The 19,232-nt window shown below is 43.7% G+C and overlaps 1 protein-coding gene across 2 annotated transcripts in view; it reads right to left on the bottom strand.

The window, feature by feature from the left end:
• The window catches only part of SNX14 (sorting nexin 14), a 776,643-nt gene that overhangs the window by 689,179 nt on the left and 68,232 nt on the right, over positions 1-19,232 (bottom strand). Inside the window, exons 22-28 of one of the 2 annotated variants that reach the window (XM_078774041.1) lie at positions 18,080-18,117; positions 17,533-17,652; positions 9,936-10,056; positions 9,625-9,789; positions 9,431-9,523; positions 8,998-9,089; positions 6,761-6,864 (exon numbers count right to left, since the gene is read on the bottom strand). In XM_078774041.1, coding sequence (XP_078630167.1) covers positions 6,772-6,864; positions 8,998-9,089; positions 9,431-9,523; positions 9,625-9,789; positions 9,936-10,056; positions 17,533-17,652; positions 18,080-18,117 — 722 coding nt within the window. In that variant the 3' untranslated portion in view covers positions 6,761-6,771. Of the gene's footprint in view, positions 1-2,324; positions 6,865-8,997; positions 9,090-9,430; positions 9,524-9,624; positions 9,790-9,935; positions 10,057-17,532; positions 17,653-18,079; positions 18,118-19,232 lie in introns of those variants that run through there. The other variant, XM_068110896.2, reaches the window with a different exon arrangement.

Genomic DNA, 19,232 nt, shown 5'->3' on the forward strand with positions numbered 1-19,232 from the left:
GGAGAGACATCGTAAGAGTGTGAGATTTGTCAGGATTGAAAGACATGTTCCACTTGTTTGCCCAGTCTGTGATTTTGTCCAGGTCTGCAGAGAGTGAGGAGGCTTCAGACTGCCGATCTGAGGAATGAAGAATGGAGCGACAGAGAGTAGAGTCATCAGCAAAGAGATAGAGAGGATTTTCAAGAGAGTCAGAGAGATCATTGATGAAGACCAGAAAAAGCACAGGGCCCAGAACACTGCCTTGGGGAACTCCAGCCTGAACAGGAAGAGGAGATGAGAGAAACCCATTCAGGGCCACACGTTGACTTCGACTAGAGAGGAAGTCCGTCAGCCATGCGTGGAGATTTCCATGGATACCAAAAGAGGAGAGTTTGATGAGCAGAGCGGGGTGCCAGACCGTATCGAAGGCACGTGATATGTCAAGGGAGACAGCTCTAATTTCCTGTTTGGCATTGAGGACCTCCATCCATTGTTGAGAAAGCAGTAGCAGCATGTCCAGAGTAGAGTGACCAGGTCTGAAACCAAATTGATGATCAGAGATCAAGCCATTGGAGAAGAGGAAAGATTTCATATCTGAAGCAATGATGGATTCCATGACTTTGCTGATAATTGGGAGAAGGCTGATTGGTCTGTAGTTGCTGGGATCTGTTTTTGCACCTTTTTTGTGCAAAGCGGTGATGTTGGCAGATTTCCAAGCAGGTGGCAGATGACCTTGAGCAAAAGAGAGGGTGAAGAGAACAGATCGAGGGAGTGAAAGAGCTATGTTAAGCTATGCTTGAAGCTGTTGTCCTGTGAGCTGCCTATCACGCAAGCTGTTGACTCTTAGAAACTTGTCTTCTGATTCTGTTGTGGCTTTGGGTCTGCCAGACCTCTTCCTGTCAGAGTTTCCTCCAGTTTCCAATATACTACTTCCTGCAGTGCAATATTGTCCAAATAATGCTTCAGAGGGTGTAATAACAGTCTGTTCCAATACTGCTTTGATACAGACAGGGGGTTTGTTATCAAGTAATCAGCAGAGGTTGGGACACCTGTAGGAATTGTTTGCATGAACTTTCAAGGCTTCATTTACTTACATTGCTGCAGAACAGCTGTAAGTTGTTAACCCATTACTTGTTCCCTGAAGAAGGCCTCTTTTTCCAAAATAACTGTGCAATTTACATTATTTTCCCGTTTTTGCTAACCTAAACTTTTTTTTAAAACTCGAGCAGTTTACTGCTTACCTTTGTACCATTTCAGGTTATTCACTAGACATTAAACGGCGTAAATTTCAATAAAAACTGGAAAAATTGAGGTGTTCTAAAACTTTTGACCGGTAGTGTATATATAGTCTTTGGCATTATCTCTCAATGGTAAAGAATCACTTATTAAAATGATAGGATCCGAATCTGCATCGGACCCTAACCAAATGATGATCAGCTCATTCTTATGACCTACCCATGACATCCACAACGTTTTGAAGTATCATGCTATATATCGTTTTGGCCCAATCTCTCGATGGTGAAGAATCACGTAAAAAAAAATTAAGATTCTCGTATCCAGTTCCAGATCTTCACCAAAACCGAATCAATTCGTCCTTGACAAACACCCAACCTGTCCACCAAATTTCGTCCAAAGCCATAGCAACTTTTTGAGATATTCTGTTCACAGATAAACAGGCAGGGGTGAAAACATGACCTCGGTTGCAGAGATAACAAAGTCAGGAGACGGCGATGGTTCACGAGCGAGCGGTATTCAATGACAAAGGATGGACTGTAACCGAAACAGGCCCGGACCGGAAATGTCAAAACGAAGGTTACTGACCTTGAAATGAGATAGAAAATAATGTATAATCAGTTATGAGGTTAGTTAGCTACACAATACAGAAAATTCGGTGAAAAATGAAAAAAAAAGAATAATAATAATAATAAGAAATAAATAAATAAATAGGGAAAAAAAATCGAGCTCCGTGGGGCTAGACACATGACATTGGCCCAACCAAATACCGAAACCCCTGTCAGATTCCACCAAACCCCTTGGAGAAGATGTAGCTTGAACTCGATTACCCCCTAAAAAGACATCTTTTTTGGGCGTGGCTCCACCCACAATGGGCGCAATGAGCCCACTCTTGGCAGGACACAACTACATCATGATATCAACCTCCCACCCAAGTTTCATCAGGATCGGATGATATCATCGGGTAGTTATGCTGCGGACGGACACATCCACACACACGACGAATATAGTGGTCACTTGATAACTCGTGAACCAATAAAATCAAGATACGAGCTATAATTAAACAGCTCATGACACTTTTTCAATGCTTAATCAAAAACAGATTCATAAAATTGTGCAAAAATCGTTTTTATTCGTGATAAAACATTAGTGGTCTTGATGTCTGTTATGATACAAGACAAAGATTTTTTTCCCCCAAGAGTTTACAGATCACTGTGTCATGCCCTTTGTCGAAGTAAATTTCATGTATTTCAGAAACACCACTTACTCCTGTACGTCAGAGAAACAATGAGATGGATTAACTTTGCTTTGTTCGTGGGAACCATGTGTATTACAACAACAGTCAAATTGTACAACTTTATAAAATAACAGGATACAATGCAACAGTATTTTGAAAACGACAGCAAAAGGAAACAACCCCAAACTATTATGATTGGAATGAAGTACAATTATTAACATGACAAAAATTTGATGATAATCTTACTAATACAACTTGGTATTAATATAAACAATGAACAATACAACAAAACATAACAATGTACAATCATATACATTTGACTCAATAGATATTCAAATACTTATTTAATGGCCCCAATTATTCCCACCTTATGGGGCCAGCCAGGATGAACAATTCTGGCCCAAGTGTTTCTGGAACCGGTTTGCCAGGAATTTTCAATTTGTTCAGGGTATCGGCGATAACTTGCTTACTGTTCACGAAATACATTGTGCAATCTTTAACATCTAATAACGCTTCCAAGTGCCATGCCTGACCACAAGGGCCTGACGCTGGTTGAAAACAGCTAATTTCACGTCAAAGACCAACAACTTAGCCATGCCACACAAAAGAAGAAAGAGAAAGAAGACTTGTTGTGAGTCTTAGAGCTACCCAGATTTGTCTTCATTCAGTTTATCCTTCCATGTTGTGAAACGTTATTGGACGTTATTGGATGTATTAATGTACTTCTGATGGACCTTACACATATAGATGCCTCACCATGCCTGTGAAACACCTTTGAGCTGTCTGGCCTGGGTATCTCAACCCGGCTATAATCCGAGTGTGCATACCTCGAATAAAATCAAACACCAAATACAGCATTGGGGCCATCACAAATGGATAAGCAAAAAAGGTTCAACAATCCTCTCCAAGGGTTGGCGTTGGTTGACGTGACCAAGGGTTGGCGTCAGGAAGGGCATCCGGCCATAAAAACATTGCCTCAAACAGGGAACCATGATTGTCATGTTCCCGCAAGGCTAACCCCCGCTCTAGCGGGGAAAAATGGCCTTAAAACGATCATTCATTCCTCTCCAATAAGTTTTGTCACTCAAGCTCTTGGGTTTCACTATCTGCCATGATCTTTCCTGGGAAAACCACATTTCCAAGCTGGCCTCCAAAGCCAGTTGCCGACTGGGCATCCTTCGTCGTGCGAAGTCCTTCCTTGGCACACCTGAGCTCCTCACCACATACAAGGCTTTCATCCGCAGCTCAAAGGAATACTGCTCTCCCCTCTGGGCACACATAGCTCGGCTTCACGCTGTTGAAACCAAAGCTTTCAGAATCATTGGAATCTCCCACGATGAAGCTAACTCTGAGGGCTTCTCACTCACTCACCGCAGGCAGGTTGGTGGTCTATCTGTCTTCTGCAGACTCCTCTCCAGCCTAGGTCCCCCAGCCCTGTCTGTGCCTTGTCCCCCAAGTATTCCTAGAGGTCATACAAGATCTGCCAGCAACCCTCTTCTGGTGAAACTGCCAAAATCAAGACTCTCTGCTCACCTTCACTCTTTCCTCCCGCCTCTGGAACAAACTCCCTCACTCTCTTCAATCCCACTCCTCCCTCCAGGTCTTTAAAACAGCTGTTCACCACCATCTCTTATCATCCCCCATCCAAAACCTTGATCTTTTCTACCCCCGTTAATTCACCCCAGATCCACTTTCTTGAAATACCGACTTCTTTCTTTCCTGGAAGTTCTAGCAGTGTCCATGTGTTTTATACCTCTCCCACCCACACCCCCTTACCATGCCTCCCCCCCCCCCCCCAAGCCCTCTCTTTCCCACAGATCTCCCGATGTCCCTGTTCTCTACTGTTGTGCTTGTGTGCTTCCCTCTCTCTCCCCATCTTGTCTCCCGTTCCCTTTATTATATGTTTTATGTGTCCGTTTTTTTTTGTCATTAATGTTAGCTCTTACACGAGCCCCGATCTTGTATACAAAAAAAGAAAGAAAAAAAAAAAGCAGTTCTGCTCGACCTCTATATTGTTACGGATCTGGGACGACGGCGCTCCCCTTGCCAAGGGGGGGGGGGGGTTAACCCGTTGTCCTTTATACTGGCCGTCGCCGATCCTGAGGGTATGACGTCATGCCTGGTCAGCGCTGGGTAGGGTATTAGGCCTATCCGTCCTATGACCTAAGTACCAGCGCCTTCCGGGACACAAGGAAATACTCCTACCCGTGCCGCAGTGTAATTTGATTGATTGTGCCGAGCGAGCGAACTGCGGCGCGGGCCGTTAGCAACGACTAACCCGATTGCGGAGCTTTGGCCGAAATCGCACCACAGGAACTCAATTGGGAAATCACTAAAGCGATCGGACGAGGAAGAGGAAACCAAAGGTAAGAAATAACAGGATTTATTATTATTATTTACACAAAAACCCAAAGAGGAGAAAAGAAATGTAATTTACAGGGAAAGGGAAGGAGCAGAAGGACACAGAGCAATTCTTACTTACACAAGCTTAACTTATACAGGCTTACTTAAACCCCAGACAACACAAAGGACAGACGACGGGCAGACTCACACGAATGGGGAATTGTACGCAGGAATGAATGGCTGGAAGAGGGACACGGTCCAAGGAGCCGGCAGGCAGGAAGGTCTGGGGCCGGCGGCACGATGTCGAGGTTCCGCTCGAACACCCACGCTCCGGTTCAGCGGCTGGCAGCTTCGCGTCCCGTTCACGCCCACGCTCTGGTTCAGCGGCTGGCAGCTTCGCGTCCCGTTCACGCGGGGGGGATGATGCAATCACTCGTCTGGTTCAGTCGCTAGGCACTTCCCTCCTGCGTACCTCTTCGTGCTTCGATCATCTGCCCTCTTACTCATCTGCATAAGCAGTCCCTCCGCCACCCTTTTATTGCTCTTCCCGAGATCAAGCCGCGGGCTAAGAGGGCACGCCTACCGGGTCGCTCTCCGCAGTGCCGATTGGTGGGCACGGGCTCTCCCTGGCTCCGCCCACGATGACGAGGGGCGGGCGACGCCCTTCTTCTCCGAGCTGACCACGTGCTTAATGGAGGGCGAATGCAGTTGGTAATGTAGGCTTTGGGACGGTTGAACAGGGGATCTATCTTATTTGATTTGGTGCAGCGTAAGGTCGACTAGTGGACACATGGCCTTAACTGAAACACAAAATAATGATATATCTATAGAGAGGTTCTATGATTGGCTACGTGCTTGTACATGGACTAGCTAAGGTGCTCATTTCAATTAACAGCCAATTAAGGGGGAAATGTACACAGGGGTTATTTATAAGGAATTTTTATACTAAATTTGATGTGAAAGTTCTAAAAACTGTAACAATATTATTCAAATTCATGCCAATTCAAATCTTGCAATTTAAATAGGGTCCCTTATGGATATGATTCTCACAGATTCAAATGTCACCCAGAATGTAATTCAAATAGACCAGTTTTCTTTCTGGTGATATGAAGATGCAGCTCTCGCATTCCATTTACTCGGTTATAATGAATACTGTATACATTTGGCTGCACAGAAATTAAAACCCGTACACGCTTACGTATATTGGTCGCCGCTCCAATTTATCAGCAAGGGGAATTCATTTTACATATTTACTTTGTTCCTTTAACACCTTACATTGCACTGCCCATTTCAGTACACCCAATAATTGGTGACTGCAGCCAGATAATTAACTATTTTTACGGATCAACAAAAGTCAACTGTATTTAAACACGATGTACAAGTGAAAAATAATGTGCTGCTCGTCGATGAGGCACAAGTTCATATTAAACCATTCCATTTTAACATCATCAATTTTGCTTAATATAACCTCTCCCCTCCCCCCACCACATCCTCCATCCCCAACCACTTCACTTTTACGTCACTTCCTTTCTACATTCGCTTCTGTATTTCAACATTTGGGTTTGTACATCTCCCTCCAAATTAAGCACATTCTTCAGTCAGTATTGCCAAGTTTTTAGCTGCTATTAATCCCACTCCCGATACCAATTTTTTTTTCTTTGAACCATGATAAAATACTGGAGTGCTCCTGAAATAGAAAATATTGACACTGATGCTTGTGCTAAGTAATAAGCAGAGAAAATACAATCAATCATTTCAATTCTGAAAATGACATGAAAGAGCAAAAATTCGAAAATGAATGTTGTCAGGCTTGTGCATGAAATGAGTGGAACCTTCCGAAAGAACTTAGAAAAGAAGATGAGCAATGCAAGCTGTCTGACAGGTAACCACAGTAACTGTAGCAGGAGAATGGCAACATCTTGGTGAACAAAGGAAGGTAAATGTGGTGATGAAATCCCAGTATCTTACAATGGACCACATCAACACTGAACGGAGGGCTTGGCACTTGCAGTCGAATCTCCCAACTCAGGGAAAAGTTGCAAAAGCACCAGATCCAGCAACATGTAACTGAGCTGTAGAAAGGAAACTATTTTAAGAACCATGGAGCAGTGAGAACGAAATAATTCGACAGCGATAAAGAAATAAAAACAAAATGGTGAGCAAGATGGAAAGCGAGAAGTATTTTTATGAAATTATCAAGGTTCATCGAAGAGTGAGATGTAAAAGGGCAAAAAGGCAATGAACTGACAACACATGGATACAATAAGCAAGGAAATGAATGAACAGGAGAGGAAAGGGAGAAAACAAAATAGCAATCTGCAAGTAAAAGGGTGAAGTTAGATCAGCTTTGGTTAATATGGGTATAAAAAGATTGCGGGTTGCAATGGAGGATGATACGAGATATTAGTTCACTGCTTGCTTGACGCCCTGATGGGAAAAGTGAGCTTGTATTTTGGGAGTTCAACAAGGGTGTTTACTGGAAGAACACAAGCATCCTGGGGTTGCTACAGAGAGGCAAAGAACATGATCTAATGCGTAGTGGAGCTGACACACACACCACACACCAAGACCAAGACCTGTGGGAGCTCTGTTCCACCTTCTGAACCACCCTGCCCCTCCCCCCCAAAAAAGGTTGAAGAGCCACATGCCCTTTACTAGAGTAGCTCAAACCTACATCACAGCAGACAATGCCTGAATAAACACACATGGCAGATGAAGCAATAGCACCTTCCCTGTTCCACCAAGCCCTCCCCCCCCCCCCCCCCTCTCACCCACCCTCTCTGGTTGTGATCTGCCTTGGAAGGAATGGGATCACCTTAACCAGCTCTGAACGGGTGTTGGCAGATTCCATCACATGTTCTCCGGGGATCTTGCCGACTCATCCGACTGAGAGTGTGGCATACCACAGACGGCACATCATCTTGTGTAAGACTGTCCCATACATCGCCGAGAGGGAAGATGGCAAGAACTGCAGCACCTGACCACAAGGGCCTGACGCTAGTTGAAAACGGCTAACTTCACGTCAAAGACCAACAACTTAGACATGCCACACAAAAGAAGAAAGAAAAAGAAGACTTGTTGTGAGTCTTAGAGCTACCAAGATTTGTCTTCATTCAGTTTATCCTTCCATGTTGTGAAAGCACAGTGTTTAACTGTAACTGCCTCACCACATGATTTAGTGTTAAAGATTGAATATAACAGCTGCAAATGGGATGGGAATACGGTACATGACACAAAGTTGGCATTTGTTAATGTAACCCCAGGTGGAATCAATATCAGATACTGTGGATATAGTAGCCCAATCCTTTTCTGAGAAAGATTACAGTCTCTGTCAGTTGGCCTGTGTGAACAGCCAGAATCTGCGGCATTGAGGTTGCTCCCTTGCAATAGCCACATAAATTATTGGCTTTAATAAGAACAGTCAGAGGACTCAAGAGCAGCAGTAGAGAAACAAGAGAGATTGGATGGAAAGTTAGTCATTACCTTGTCCAAGAGGGAGGACATACCAGTTGCACAAATCCAGACTGGAAAGCTTAAACATTGGGCCAGATCCAAGGTCACAGAAATCCTTAGCTGCAATGCAATGGCTCATTGTTACAGCGCTGACAGCCAGCCAGTTAAATCACCGCAATCAATGTAAGAATTTTTTTTTTGTATACCAAGTCGAGGCTCGTACAAGAGCTAACACATATAACATATAATAAAGGGAGCAGGAGACGAGAGGGGGAGAGAGAGGGAAGCACAACAGTCGGGAACAGGGACATCGGGAGATCTGTGGAAGAGAGAGAGGGCTGGGGCAGGAATATTTTGGGGACAGGTATGTAAAGGACAGGTATATTTGGGGGAACAGAGGTATGTAAAAAGTTATCATTCAATGAACTGAACACCACACAGACAAACTTGAGGTGGTTGTAGAGAGGGGAATGTATGCATAGGTATTCCTATCCAGAGGGCTAGGATGGGTAATGTGGATAAAGGACAATGAGAAATGGAGGATTGGAGGTGTTGACATTGACAGCAACTCCACCATCGGGACGTGTGTGGGGCCTGTTAAAACGGAAGAGAAAATAGCCAGGATGACACACACAGGACTGAGGGACATCCTGTCAAAAGATTATTTCCATTGGCTTACAATGTCTGGAGTGGCAACAATAACCTGAATGGAAAGAGTAAGAAATGAAAACACACATAAGATGATGAGATACCTGCTTGTTGAGTAACGGCTGCTGTATAGCATCAAACAGCAACTTCACTCCGTCGTAGCGCGCCTCCTCACCTAACTGCCTTAGCAGTACGTCTGCTCACCAGTCAGGAAATATCCAAATGTCACAACTATTATATCATGATAAGATTACTTTTTAAAGTTGCACCATTGGTCTAATCTTTGAACTGCCAGGTAAGAAAAAAAACTGCAAAATTTCTCACTTTGCTCCCAAAGGGCTACATATTCCTCTTCCCTCCCCATTAATCAGGCCTCTTCCAAACTACCTTTCCCTACTCTTATAATTTTCTCCATTATCCATTTTCCCTTCCCTTCATTTTCTCAATCCCAAGCCCAATAACAATCCCTTTCTCCGTGCCAACATTTTTCTTTCCAACAAGTACAAGACAGATGTTTTTTGTGGCAGCCTGCTTTACCTGGAATATATTTCAGCATTTCTTGGAATGTTTGCTGTGCCCGGATACGTCGATGTTCTTGTGTTCGAGAAACATCCGTGTCAAATATTGCATCTGTCCGGGTAAATATAATCAGTGAGCCCGGATGTCTGCCCAGAGGATGACCTACAACCCGCCATGTGAAGATTAGACTGCACCATAAGGTTAATGAGCACCTTGAATGTGGCGAGTGAGGTTAGCGAGGAGCTGCGATTGGCAGAGGACAGAGAGGCGGTGGGCAAGATGGCGCGATGCCATTGCCTCCAGGGTGTGCTTCAGGGGAATGCGTATGGAGAAAAGAAAATGGAGCAACCAGGCAGGTGCAGAAAATGCCAAACGTCCTATGGAAGAATATGGGTGAGGAGAAATGGGTAGGGAGAGGAGTGGGGTTTAGAACAAATGTTAAGAGATGAGGTGGTGGATGGGCAACACAAGTGTAAGATGCAGAGCAGTATTTTGTTGTTCTGGAAAAAAAAAGAAATTTTACCGATGAAGAGAAGATAGTCATAGATGCCATCAACACTATGCTGTCCTTCACCACTGTAGGTTCTGTGGTCATCCCATCTTTCAGCCCTGGAAGCGTTGTCTCCATAGAGAAGGTTAAGCAACTGCATGTGGAGAAGTAGCCATTAGAAAAATATACATCGAGTGCAACAACAACAAAAGAGCAATATCTTTCTTAAGATTTTCAAAATCAAACATTCTGTGAATGAAATTAAAATAATTAATTCTTCAAATAAATGTCTTGCACCGTATACATTTATGTTGAAATGATCTGCAACATACTCATTCACTTCATTATGTAAATGAACAGTCACCATAATTGACTCATTGAGTGCAATTGTCTGAAATATTTTATCAACTCCATCATTGAATATGCCTTGAACAATCAGTCAGCCCTGGTGTTGGGCTAGCGGCTAGGGTGCCGGCTTAGGATCCCAGGATCCTGGGTTCGAATCCCGGTCGATCGCTGAATTAACGCCAGGGGGGTTGACTCAGCCTGTCATCCTTCCGAGGTCGGCTAATTGAGTACCAGTTCACTGGTAATTCCCTGTTTGTCGCTAAAGGTGGCAAAAAGGGTTGGCGTCAGGAAGGGCATCCGGCCGTAAAACATTGCTTCAAAAAGGGGACCAAAAAACAACAACAACCACGGTTCCCGAAAAAGGCCAACCCCCGCTCGCGGGGAAAAATGGCCTCTAAAGGTGTTTTTTTTTTTAATCAGTCAGATATGTCCGATCCGTTGTTAGAGCATTGCTTCTGCCGGGTGGTTTGCCATCCCTCTTCCAGCAGTAGTTAGGGCAGGGATTTGTAATTTGTTCAGGGTGCCGGCGATGGCTCACCGACTCTTCATTAAGGACACCATAGGATCTTTAACGTCCACCAACTAATTCCGGCAGATGGGACACCAGGTTTAACATCAATCGGAGGAACAACACACACATTAATGAATCACCCTGCCTGTGAAACACCGGGATGACAGTTTATAGATGGGTCGGGATTCCCCAGGATGTTGTTACATTTCTGGGGTTAGATGAAAGAATCCCATAGTAAAGGTAGGACTGTATAATTATAGCATGGACCGTGGCCACGTAGGATAAATCTCGATGTACTTAAGTAGGGAAATTGTAGCTAAAGATTGTTTACGTGGCTTCACACGAAGGGTGAAGCAGTGATAACAAGAAAGAGCAATCAGAGATTGCAAACCCTTGCCAGGATGTATTTTCAGTGGTTTTTAAGGCTTTAGTGTTGAAACAAATATGGCGACCGAACCACGTGACCGATGACATCATAATTATATATTTTTTCGAGAACTAATTTATTCCTAGATTGTACTCAAGAAATTTCATCTTGATCGGATGAAGTTTTGTACTTGTCGAATTATGACGTCATAATAGAGGCACCTATGACATCATCATTAACATATTTTATTCCCCATGGAGAGTTCATTACAATGAGCCATGTATCAATTTTTTCTATTCAGCACTTTCGGAGATTATGGAGGTGCAAAGTTTTTCGTTTTTTCCAAGATGGCGACCGAACCACATGACCTATGACATCCTAATTATCATTAAAAAATCTACAGGTGGAGTTGCACCCATGGTGAAAATGTCCTGTCAATCGGACCAACGGTTGCAGAGAAAATCATATTTATTCTGTGCAGACAAACAAACAAACAAACAAATGAAAAATCACTCACAGAGCGAAACTTGGCAAAACAGAACAAAGCAGAATAGCACTCAATAGAGAATCCTTTTGACCTCACAAATAATTGGTGGTTGAATTCAGTTAGCTGATATGAAAATCCAATTCAAATTTCAAGTCAATCAGATGAAAATTTAGACTTTTAGAAATTCCAAAAAAGTGGTTGACCTTTGGCCTATGTTGACCTTTTGTCCTAGGCTGATCTCAAAAATAGTTGGTGGTTGAATTCATTTCGCTGATATGTAAATCCTATTCAAATTTCAAGTTAATCGGATTAAAATTAAGGATTTTAGAAATTTGAAAAAAAGTGCACAAAAAAGTGGGAGTACACAAAAATGTTAGACAATGAAAAAATGGGTACGTGAAAACAAAAAGAGAGCTCTGTCTACTGTAACGCCATGGCTTGCAGAAGCAGCCTGAATAGCATTCACCAATCACTAGATATGGTAAATTTTGTCAGATTTCACTCCAGATTTGGACATTACTTAGTCTACAGCATCCAATCCTCATATCCGAATCCAGATTTTGATGATATGCTTCAATTATGTAATGATAAATCGATCGTGTTTCCAAGGAAAGGCACGTTTGAGTAGACCGAAACAAAATGGTGGCTTACTAACCCAGCGAGGTGCAGTGGGCTGACCAAGATGGCGAGCAGGCATATTGGTAAGCCACCACATCGGGTTTTTTTTTCTTATGAACACCTTAATAATCTTCATAAAGGGTGTTATAACACACCCAAACACCCAGTTTTCATCCTTGCAATCTGTTGGAGGTCCAGGTGCATGCATTCAAAGTTTGGGGCCACTAGGTTTCATGGTTTTGGAGTTATGTAGGAGACAGACAGATGGACTGGCACTGCCTTTTATTACTATAGATTCCCCTGATGTGTGTTGTGAATCTGAGTGGAGGATCCTCACGTTAGGAAATTAGTTTACCTCAGCATTCATTTTATTTCTTGGCTCATTTTCATTAAATCATTATTATTGAATTTTCTTTGTCGTGTTTACTTGTTTGTGGTTTTGGAATAAACCCGTGTGCTCTGTTCAGGTAAACACTTCACCTTCCTTCATCCCGCACGCGACAAAAATACCGCCATTTTTCGGGCTACTGCCTCAGGAGTAAAAGTGTCTCGGCGATTTGTCCAAGGCTGGTCTTAACTAGCTACGGACAAGACAATATTTACAGACACATTTCGTCATGAACAAACCGTTAATTAATTTTGTCAATGCAATTCTTCATTCATATGCAGCACAAGACTGCGGGCTACCATCATTGGCTGAGGGCATGGTTGTGCCTCTGATGAAATGCCCTCTGCTGGTTAGGGCAACAACAACAACAACAACATGCATTTTAAGGCCATGTTCCCTGCTAGAGCGGGGGTTAGCCTTGCGGTCCCACATGACAATCTTCTCCATTTTGCCCTATTTTCTGCATCTCTCCTTGTTAACCCCCTTGCCCGCATTTCTTCTTCCACCATCTTTAGCCAAGTCTTTCTCGGTCTTCCCAGTCCTCTACTTCCTTCTACATTAACTTCCATCACTCTTCTCAACCAGTCACTTTCATCCTTCCTCAATACATGACCAAACCATCTCAACCTGTTCCTCTTCACAGCATCAATCACAGGCAATATTCCCATCATCTTTCGCAATTCATCATTTGTCTTCCTCTCTCTCAACGATACTCCGCACATCCATCGAACCATTCGCATTTCCACCCTTTCCAGCCTTCGTTGCTGCTCTACGTTCATTACCCATGTCTCGCTCCCATAAATCATAACACTTCTCACACATGCAGCATACACCTTTCCCTTCAGCTTCAGCGACACTCTCCTCCTCATCAGCACGCCACTCAGTTCCCGAAACTTCTTCCATGCACATCTCACTCGAGCAACCGTTGCCGAGTCTGATCCACCTTCTCCATTCAGCATGTCTCCGAGGTAGCAAAATGTTTTCACACCTTCCAGCTTCACGCCGTCTCCAAGATCCAACTCAACATTTCCTCCATCTGCAGCTCCCTCTGTGCACACGTTACATTTGAATGTAGCTGCCACACTGGTTAATGACCCTCTCAGACCACTACATTTTTGATGAACCCACTCAGCACACATTGTACATTGAATGGAGTTCACTCCGACACCCTTCCTGCACACAGCACACGGCCACTTCCCAGTTCTTTCCACCTCACCACATGCTTTACCACTTGCCATCACCTTTGTCTTTCCGATATTCACCTTCAGACCTTTTGTCTCCATACATTCCTTCCACTTGTTCATCTTTTTCTTCAGTCCATCCATACTTTTCGCAATCAACACCAGATCATCTGCATACAACAACTCCCACGGTAAACCCTCCTTTACGGTCTGAGCCAGCACCTCCATCACAGCTACAAATAGTAGTGGACTTAGTACCGACCCCTGATGCACTCCCACCTTCACCTCAAACTCACCACTGTTCCCGTCCTTCGTCCTTACAGCTGTGCGTGCTCTTTTGTACATTGCTATCACTACTCTGATCAACCATTCCTCCACTCCTAACTTCCTCAATGCCCATGTCAATACTTTGCGTGGAACCCTATCGAATGCTTTCTCCAGATCAACAAACCCAAAAAACAACTTCTTCCTCTTATCCATGTACTTCTCCTGCAACTGCCTCACAATGAAAAGCGCATCTGTCGTTCCTCTTCCTGGCATAAATCCAAACTGCATTTCGTCGATCTTCACTTTCTTCCTTATCCGCCTCTCCAACACCCTTTCCAATACCTTCATTCCATGCTCCAATAACTTTATCGCTCGGTACGAGCCACACTCCAGAGGGTCACCTTTCCCCTTGTATAGAGGGACGAGGGTACTCAGTTCCCAATCCACTGGAATGCGGCCTTCTTTCACCACCAGATTACAGATCTCTGTCATTCTCTTCACACCCCAACTTCCTGCTGCCTTCAACATATCTCCCACAACTCCCGTCGGCCCTCCCGCTTTTCCACTCTTCATTGCTTTTATCGCTTCCTCAACTTCCTTCTCAGTTATCTTCTCTGCCGGTCCTAAAACTGGGTTACTCTCTATGTTGCCATCCCATTCATTCTCTGTATTCAACAGCATTTCCATATATCTTTTCCATCTTCCTTTAATTCCATCTGGGTCGACAACAATTTGTCCCACTTCATCCTTCAAGCAACTCACCCCCATCACATCACACCTCTCTTTCGCTATGTGCTTTGCAATCCTGAATACTGTTTTCTGACCCTCTTCCGAATCCAAGCGTTCTCCGAACATTTTCCTACATGCCTCCTGCGCCTTTGCTACCTCTTTCTTTGCATCCTTCCTGGCTGCCTTATAACTTTCATGCTCTGCTGTTTCTGCTCCCGTACCCTTCGCCTTCTGCCACTCTTTGAACTTCTTCCTCTTCTCGTCAATCCTCTTTCCAACCTTAACATCCCACCACCATGTTTCCGAGTGCCTCGGTGGTCCTTTTGTCCATCCACATACCTCACCAACGGCTCCCAACAGACTAGCTTTCATTGACATCCAACCACTTTCAAGCTCAACCACATCATCCTCTACCCTACTCAGCCTCTCTTTTAATGCCTCCCTTACTGTCACCTCTTTCAACCTCCACACCTTCATTCTCGGTTGGTACTTCACCCGCCGAGCTCTTCTCGCACCTTTCACCCTTATGTCGCAGACAACCAAGTGGTGCTGTGAAACAGCCTCCTCCCCCGGGATCACCTTTGTGTCCCGGAGGTGCCCCCTATCTCGCCGACGCACCATCAGGTAGTCAACGGTTGTCGTCGACCCACCTGACGTGTATGTAACAAGCTTATTGTCCTCTTTCTGGAACTGAGTATTACAAATCAACAAATCAGCTCCATCAGCAAACTCCAAAATCCTTTCACCTTCTCCATTTCTCACACCATATCCGTAACCCCCATGAACTCCCTCAAAACCATCCATACTCCTTCCCACATGTCCATTCAGGTCTCCTCCCACCACAACAACTTCCTCATCTTTCACGTTTTCCATCAGCTTCTCTATCGCACACCAGAACTTGTCCTTCTCTTCATCGCTTCGACCAACCTGCGGAGCATATCCCGAGATGACGTTCACCAAGAGCTTTCCAATCATCATTTTCACCATCATCAACCTATCACTCACTCTAGTCACACTCACCACACTGTCTACAAACTCCTCAGAAAACAGGACACCAACACCATTCACGCCCTCCAGGCACCCTTGCCACACAAACTTGTATTTCTGTCCCTGCCTACCCTTCACCATTCTCACACCACTTCCCTTCCATCTCGTCTCTTGCACACAACATATGTCCACTCTTCTTCTGACCAATACTTCCACCACTTCACCTGATCTCCCTGTCATTGTCCCCACATTCCATGTCCCAAACCTCAGAAACCGATCTCCACTTCGGGCTGCACCCTGCCCATATGTACTTGTGATTGTCATGGTTCTCTTTTTGAGGCAATGTTTTTATGGCCGGATGCCCTTCCTGACGCCAACCCTCTTAGTCGTCTCTTACGACACGCAGGGATACGGTGTACCTATTCTGACCAGGGTACACACTGGGAAACGTTTAAAACATGTAAATTCTGGGGGAGGGGAGGGGAGGGGGGGGGGGGGTGTCAGCATCACGGCTGCGGTTTAAACATATTCCAACAATATCCAAACAGAACGATGAAAAAAACAATCCGGGAAAAGTCTCCAAGCGAGAACGTGGATTTGAGAAAGAAGGAGCAGAGGCGGAAGAAAACGAGATACAGGGGGTGGGGCACAAGCCGAGACGAGGAGGAGAGCGAACAAGCACGTGTCCGGGAGGAGAGAAAGAATCAATATAGAATTCTTTGTCTCAGGAAGTGATGTGAGGGGGAGAAAACAAAATAAAAGAAACAAGCAATACAGCGAAGGAAATAACCCAAACCGACAAAACACCGACGGGGGGAGGGAAGCCCCAAGTCACCAGGCCGCGCACGAGGTACGACTCAGAAAACGATTAACTACACACAAGTTTGCACGAACCACAAACCAACACCAACTAGAAACACACAATAACACGTACACAGCAAAATAACCAGTGGAAATTTGACAAAGACAAGAATGGGAAAACACTCAAACTTCGATGCCGTGGAGAGCTCGAAGCACGCCTCACTCGCCCGAGGAACCGGAAGATGTTTTCCGGTGGTTAGGGCAGGAATATCTAATTTGTTCAGGGTGTCGGCGATAGCTCGCAGACTCTTTGCAAAGGACATCGTGGGATCTTAAACATCCACCAACGAATTCCGACAGATGGGACACCCAATTTCACGTCAATCTGAAGGACGGCACATGCATTGATGAATCACCTTGTCTGTGCAATTGCGGGATGACAGACTATAGCTGGGTCAGGATTTGAACCCAAGCTAGACAACTTAGAAGTGAGTGCGCGTACCTCTCGCTGCCATCCTGTCAGCCCCGTCAATGCAATGTGATAGCAAACATATGCAATCTGCTCTTTAAAAGAGAGTCATACACAGGCGATCGTCTGTGTAGATCCCAGATGGCCATCATTGGGCTATTAACACAATAACACACCCATGTGCCATTGGCCAATGAAACAATCATACATTAGATTTTAAAACCCAAGTATTTAAGTGTTTTCCAAGCGAATATTAAATGCACTGACATCCCTTCCTGTATTTTACATTCCGGTGTCAAAAATTAAATTTCAAATTACAGCACAAATGTGTATTTCATTTCTATTTGAAGATATTCACGAGCAAATGCCATACACTCATCTGGGATGACATATTTGGGAAATTTCCTCATGGGATTTACATGGATGGATCATCTCAGTGTATGGTTGGCTCCAAATAAGCATAAAAACCGTTTGTACCTTACTGTCACACTTTTGCCCAGGACTAAGGACCGTTATTTCATTTTTTCCAGGACGAGGCCGAGCTGCCTCACATGATGTCACAAAGCTGTGGATGAATGGCTCAAGGTGACTTCCTCTCTAAGGAAAAAAAAAAAAAGGACACTTTAGTTAGCAATTTCAATAAAAGTGTAAAATATTAACAAATTTCACTCTTCCACATGATGTGAAGCCAATTTGCATATATGGATATATAATCTTAGAGTTCTTTTGAACCAAATCAATTGCCTGGTAATGACATTTAATTCAAACAACAACAATTAATGATGTTCTTTGGGAGAAAACTGGGTGGGGTTGGGGTAAGAAAAATACTTTTGCATTTTAACAAAAGATGAACACCACTAATGCACAGAGGCCATAGCAATACAAAATTGATGTCATAAAGTAAGGTTACGAATTAGAATGTTAGCAAATGGATCTCAATATCTCAATCGATTGGATTATAATCAAATGATCCTGAGCAAATATGTATTGATCAGAAAAAAAGTTATGAAATAAAATGTTGTACCTCTTTCATGAGACGAGGAACAGCTTTGAAAATCTTTCCTAAACCAAACACATGAATTAAAAAAAGGGATTATGATAAATAAGGGTGACATCATGAGCACTGCTCCTGTCACAAAATTACAAACACACACCACAGCTCAAAGAAGCCATATATTATCAAACTAAAATATGCAAATACCAATCTCAATCAAACCCGACAGGAGGACTAAGGGTCACACGATGAAGGTTGCAGCGACTTAATCTATCCCCCTCCGCAAAGGGGTTGTCCACTTTGGGTGAAATCCGTATTAAGGTGTATGTCTGTGTTATGATACCTTATCGTGGTATTTTTCCAAGGCCGCTTCTAATAACCAAAGCAATAACAGCACTTTGATAACAGTATAATATTAATATTATGACAAAACAATATTAATACCAACAATATCCCCTCTCCCCAAGCGGTTTTTCCTCCTTGGACAAATGCCGTGTTAACGTGTTTAAATAGCTTATTCTGGCATTTTGTGGCACACCCCCACCGGAAGTAAAAAGCATTATAAACCACAAACCTGCATGATTACCTTTTGAAACAGTCACTACTGCTGTTTAACACTAAACTGAAAGGGAGGGAGCCCGATGTTCTTGAGGTATTATATGCTTATTGTGTCCCCCACAGACTAACGGACATGAGCCTAGATCTACTGTAATCTATATACCCCAGCGAGGATGATAATATGACCCTTCCTGATGCTCTCATATTGAGCGGATGTATAATAAACATAGGATATCATTTGAGGAATATCAAATCCATTATGTGGTTGTTCAGCCTGGGTTGCCTAGATATGGAAATACAGAAGATTGTCATCTCAGACTATGACTCCGTGGCCATTTACCCACTCTAAATTGGTTTGTTTTTAATCCAGCAACTGAAATATGTAATTTTTATAAGGTCACAGAACTTCAATATAATTGGAAGTCAGAAAAAGTAGGAATGCATCAAGAAAAATTAGAAAATACAATTTGATACAAATACAGCGATGGATATGCCTCCACCAAAGTTAAGATGCCAACCCTCTGTCACATTGGATCTCAAATGAAGAGAGAGAGAGAGAGAGTGAGAGAGAGAGAGAGAGAGAGAGATATAGAGAGAGAGATATAGAGAGAGAGATATAGAGAGA

This window comes from Myxine glutinosa, chromosome 3, assembly GCF_964187855.1.
Source record: "Myxine glutinosa chromosome 3, kmMyxGlut1.1, whole genome shotgun sequence".
Taxonomy (NCBI): Eukaryota; Metazoa; Chordata; class Myxini; order Myxiniformes; family Myxinidae; genus Myxine; species Myxine glutinosa.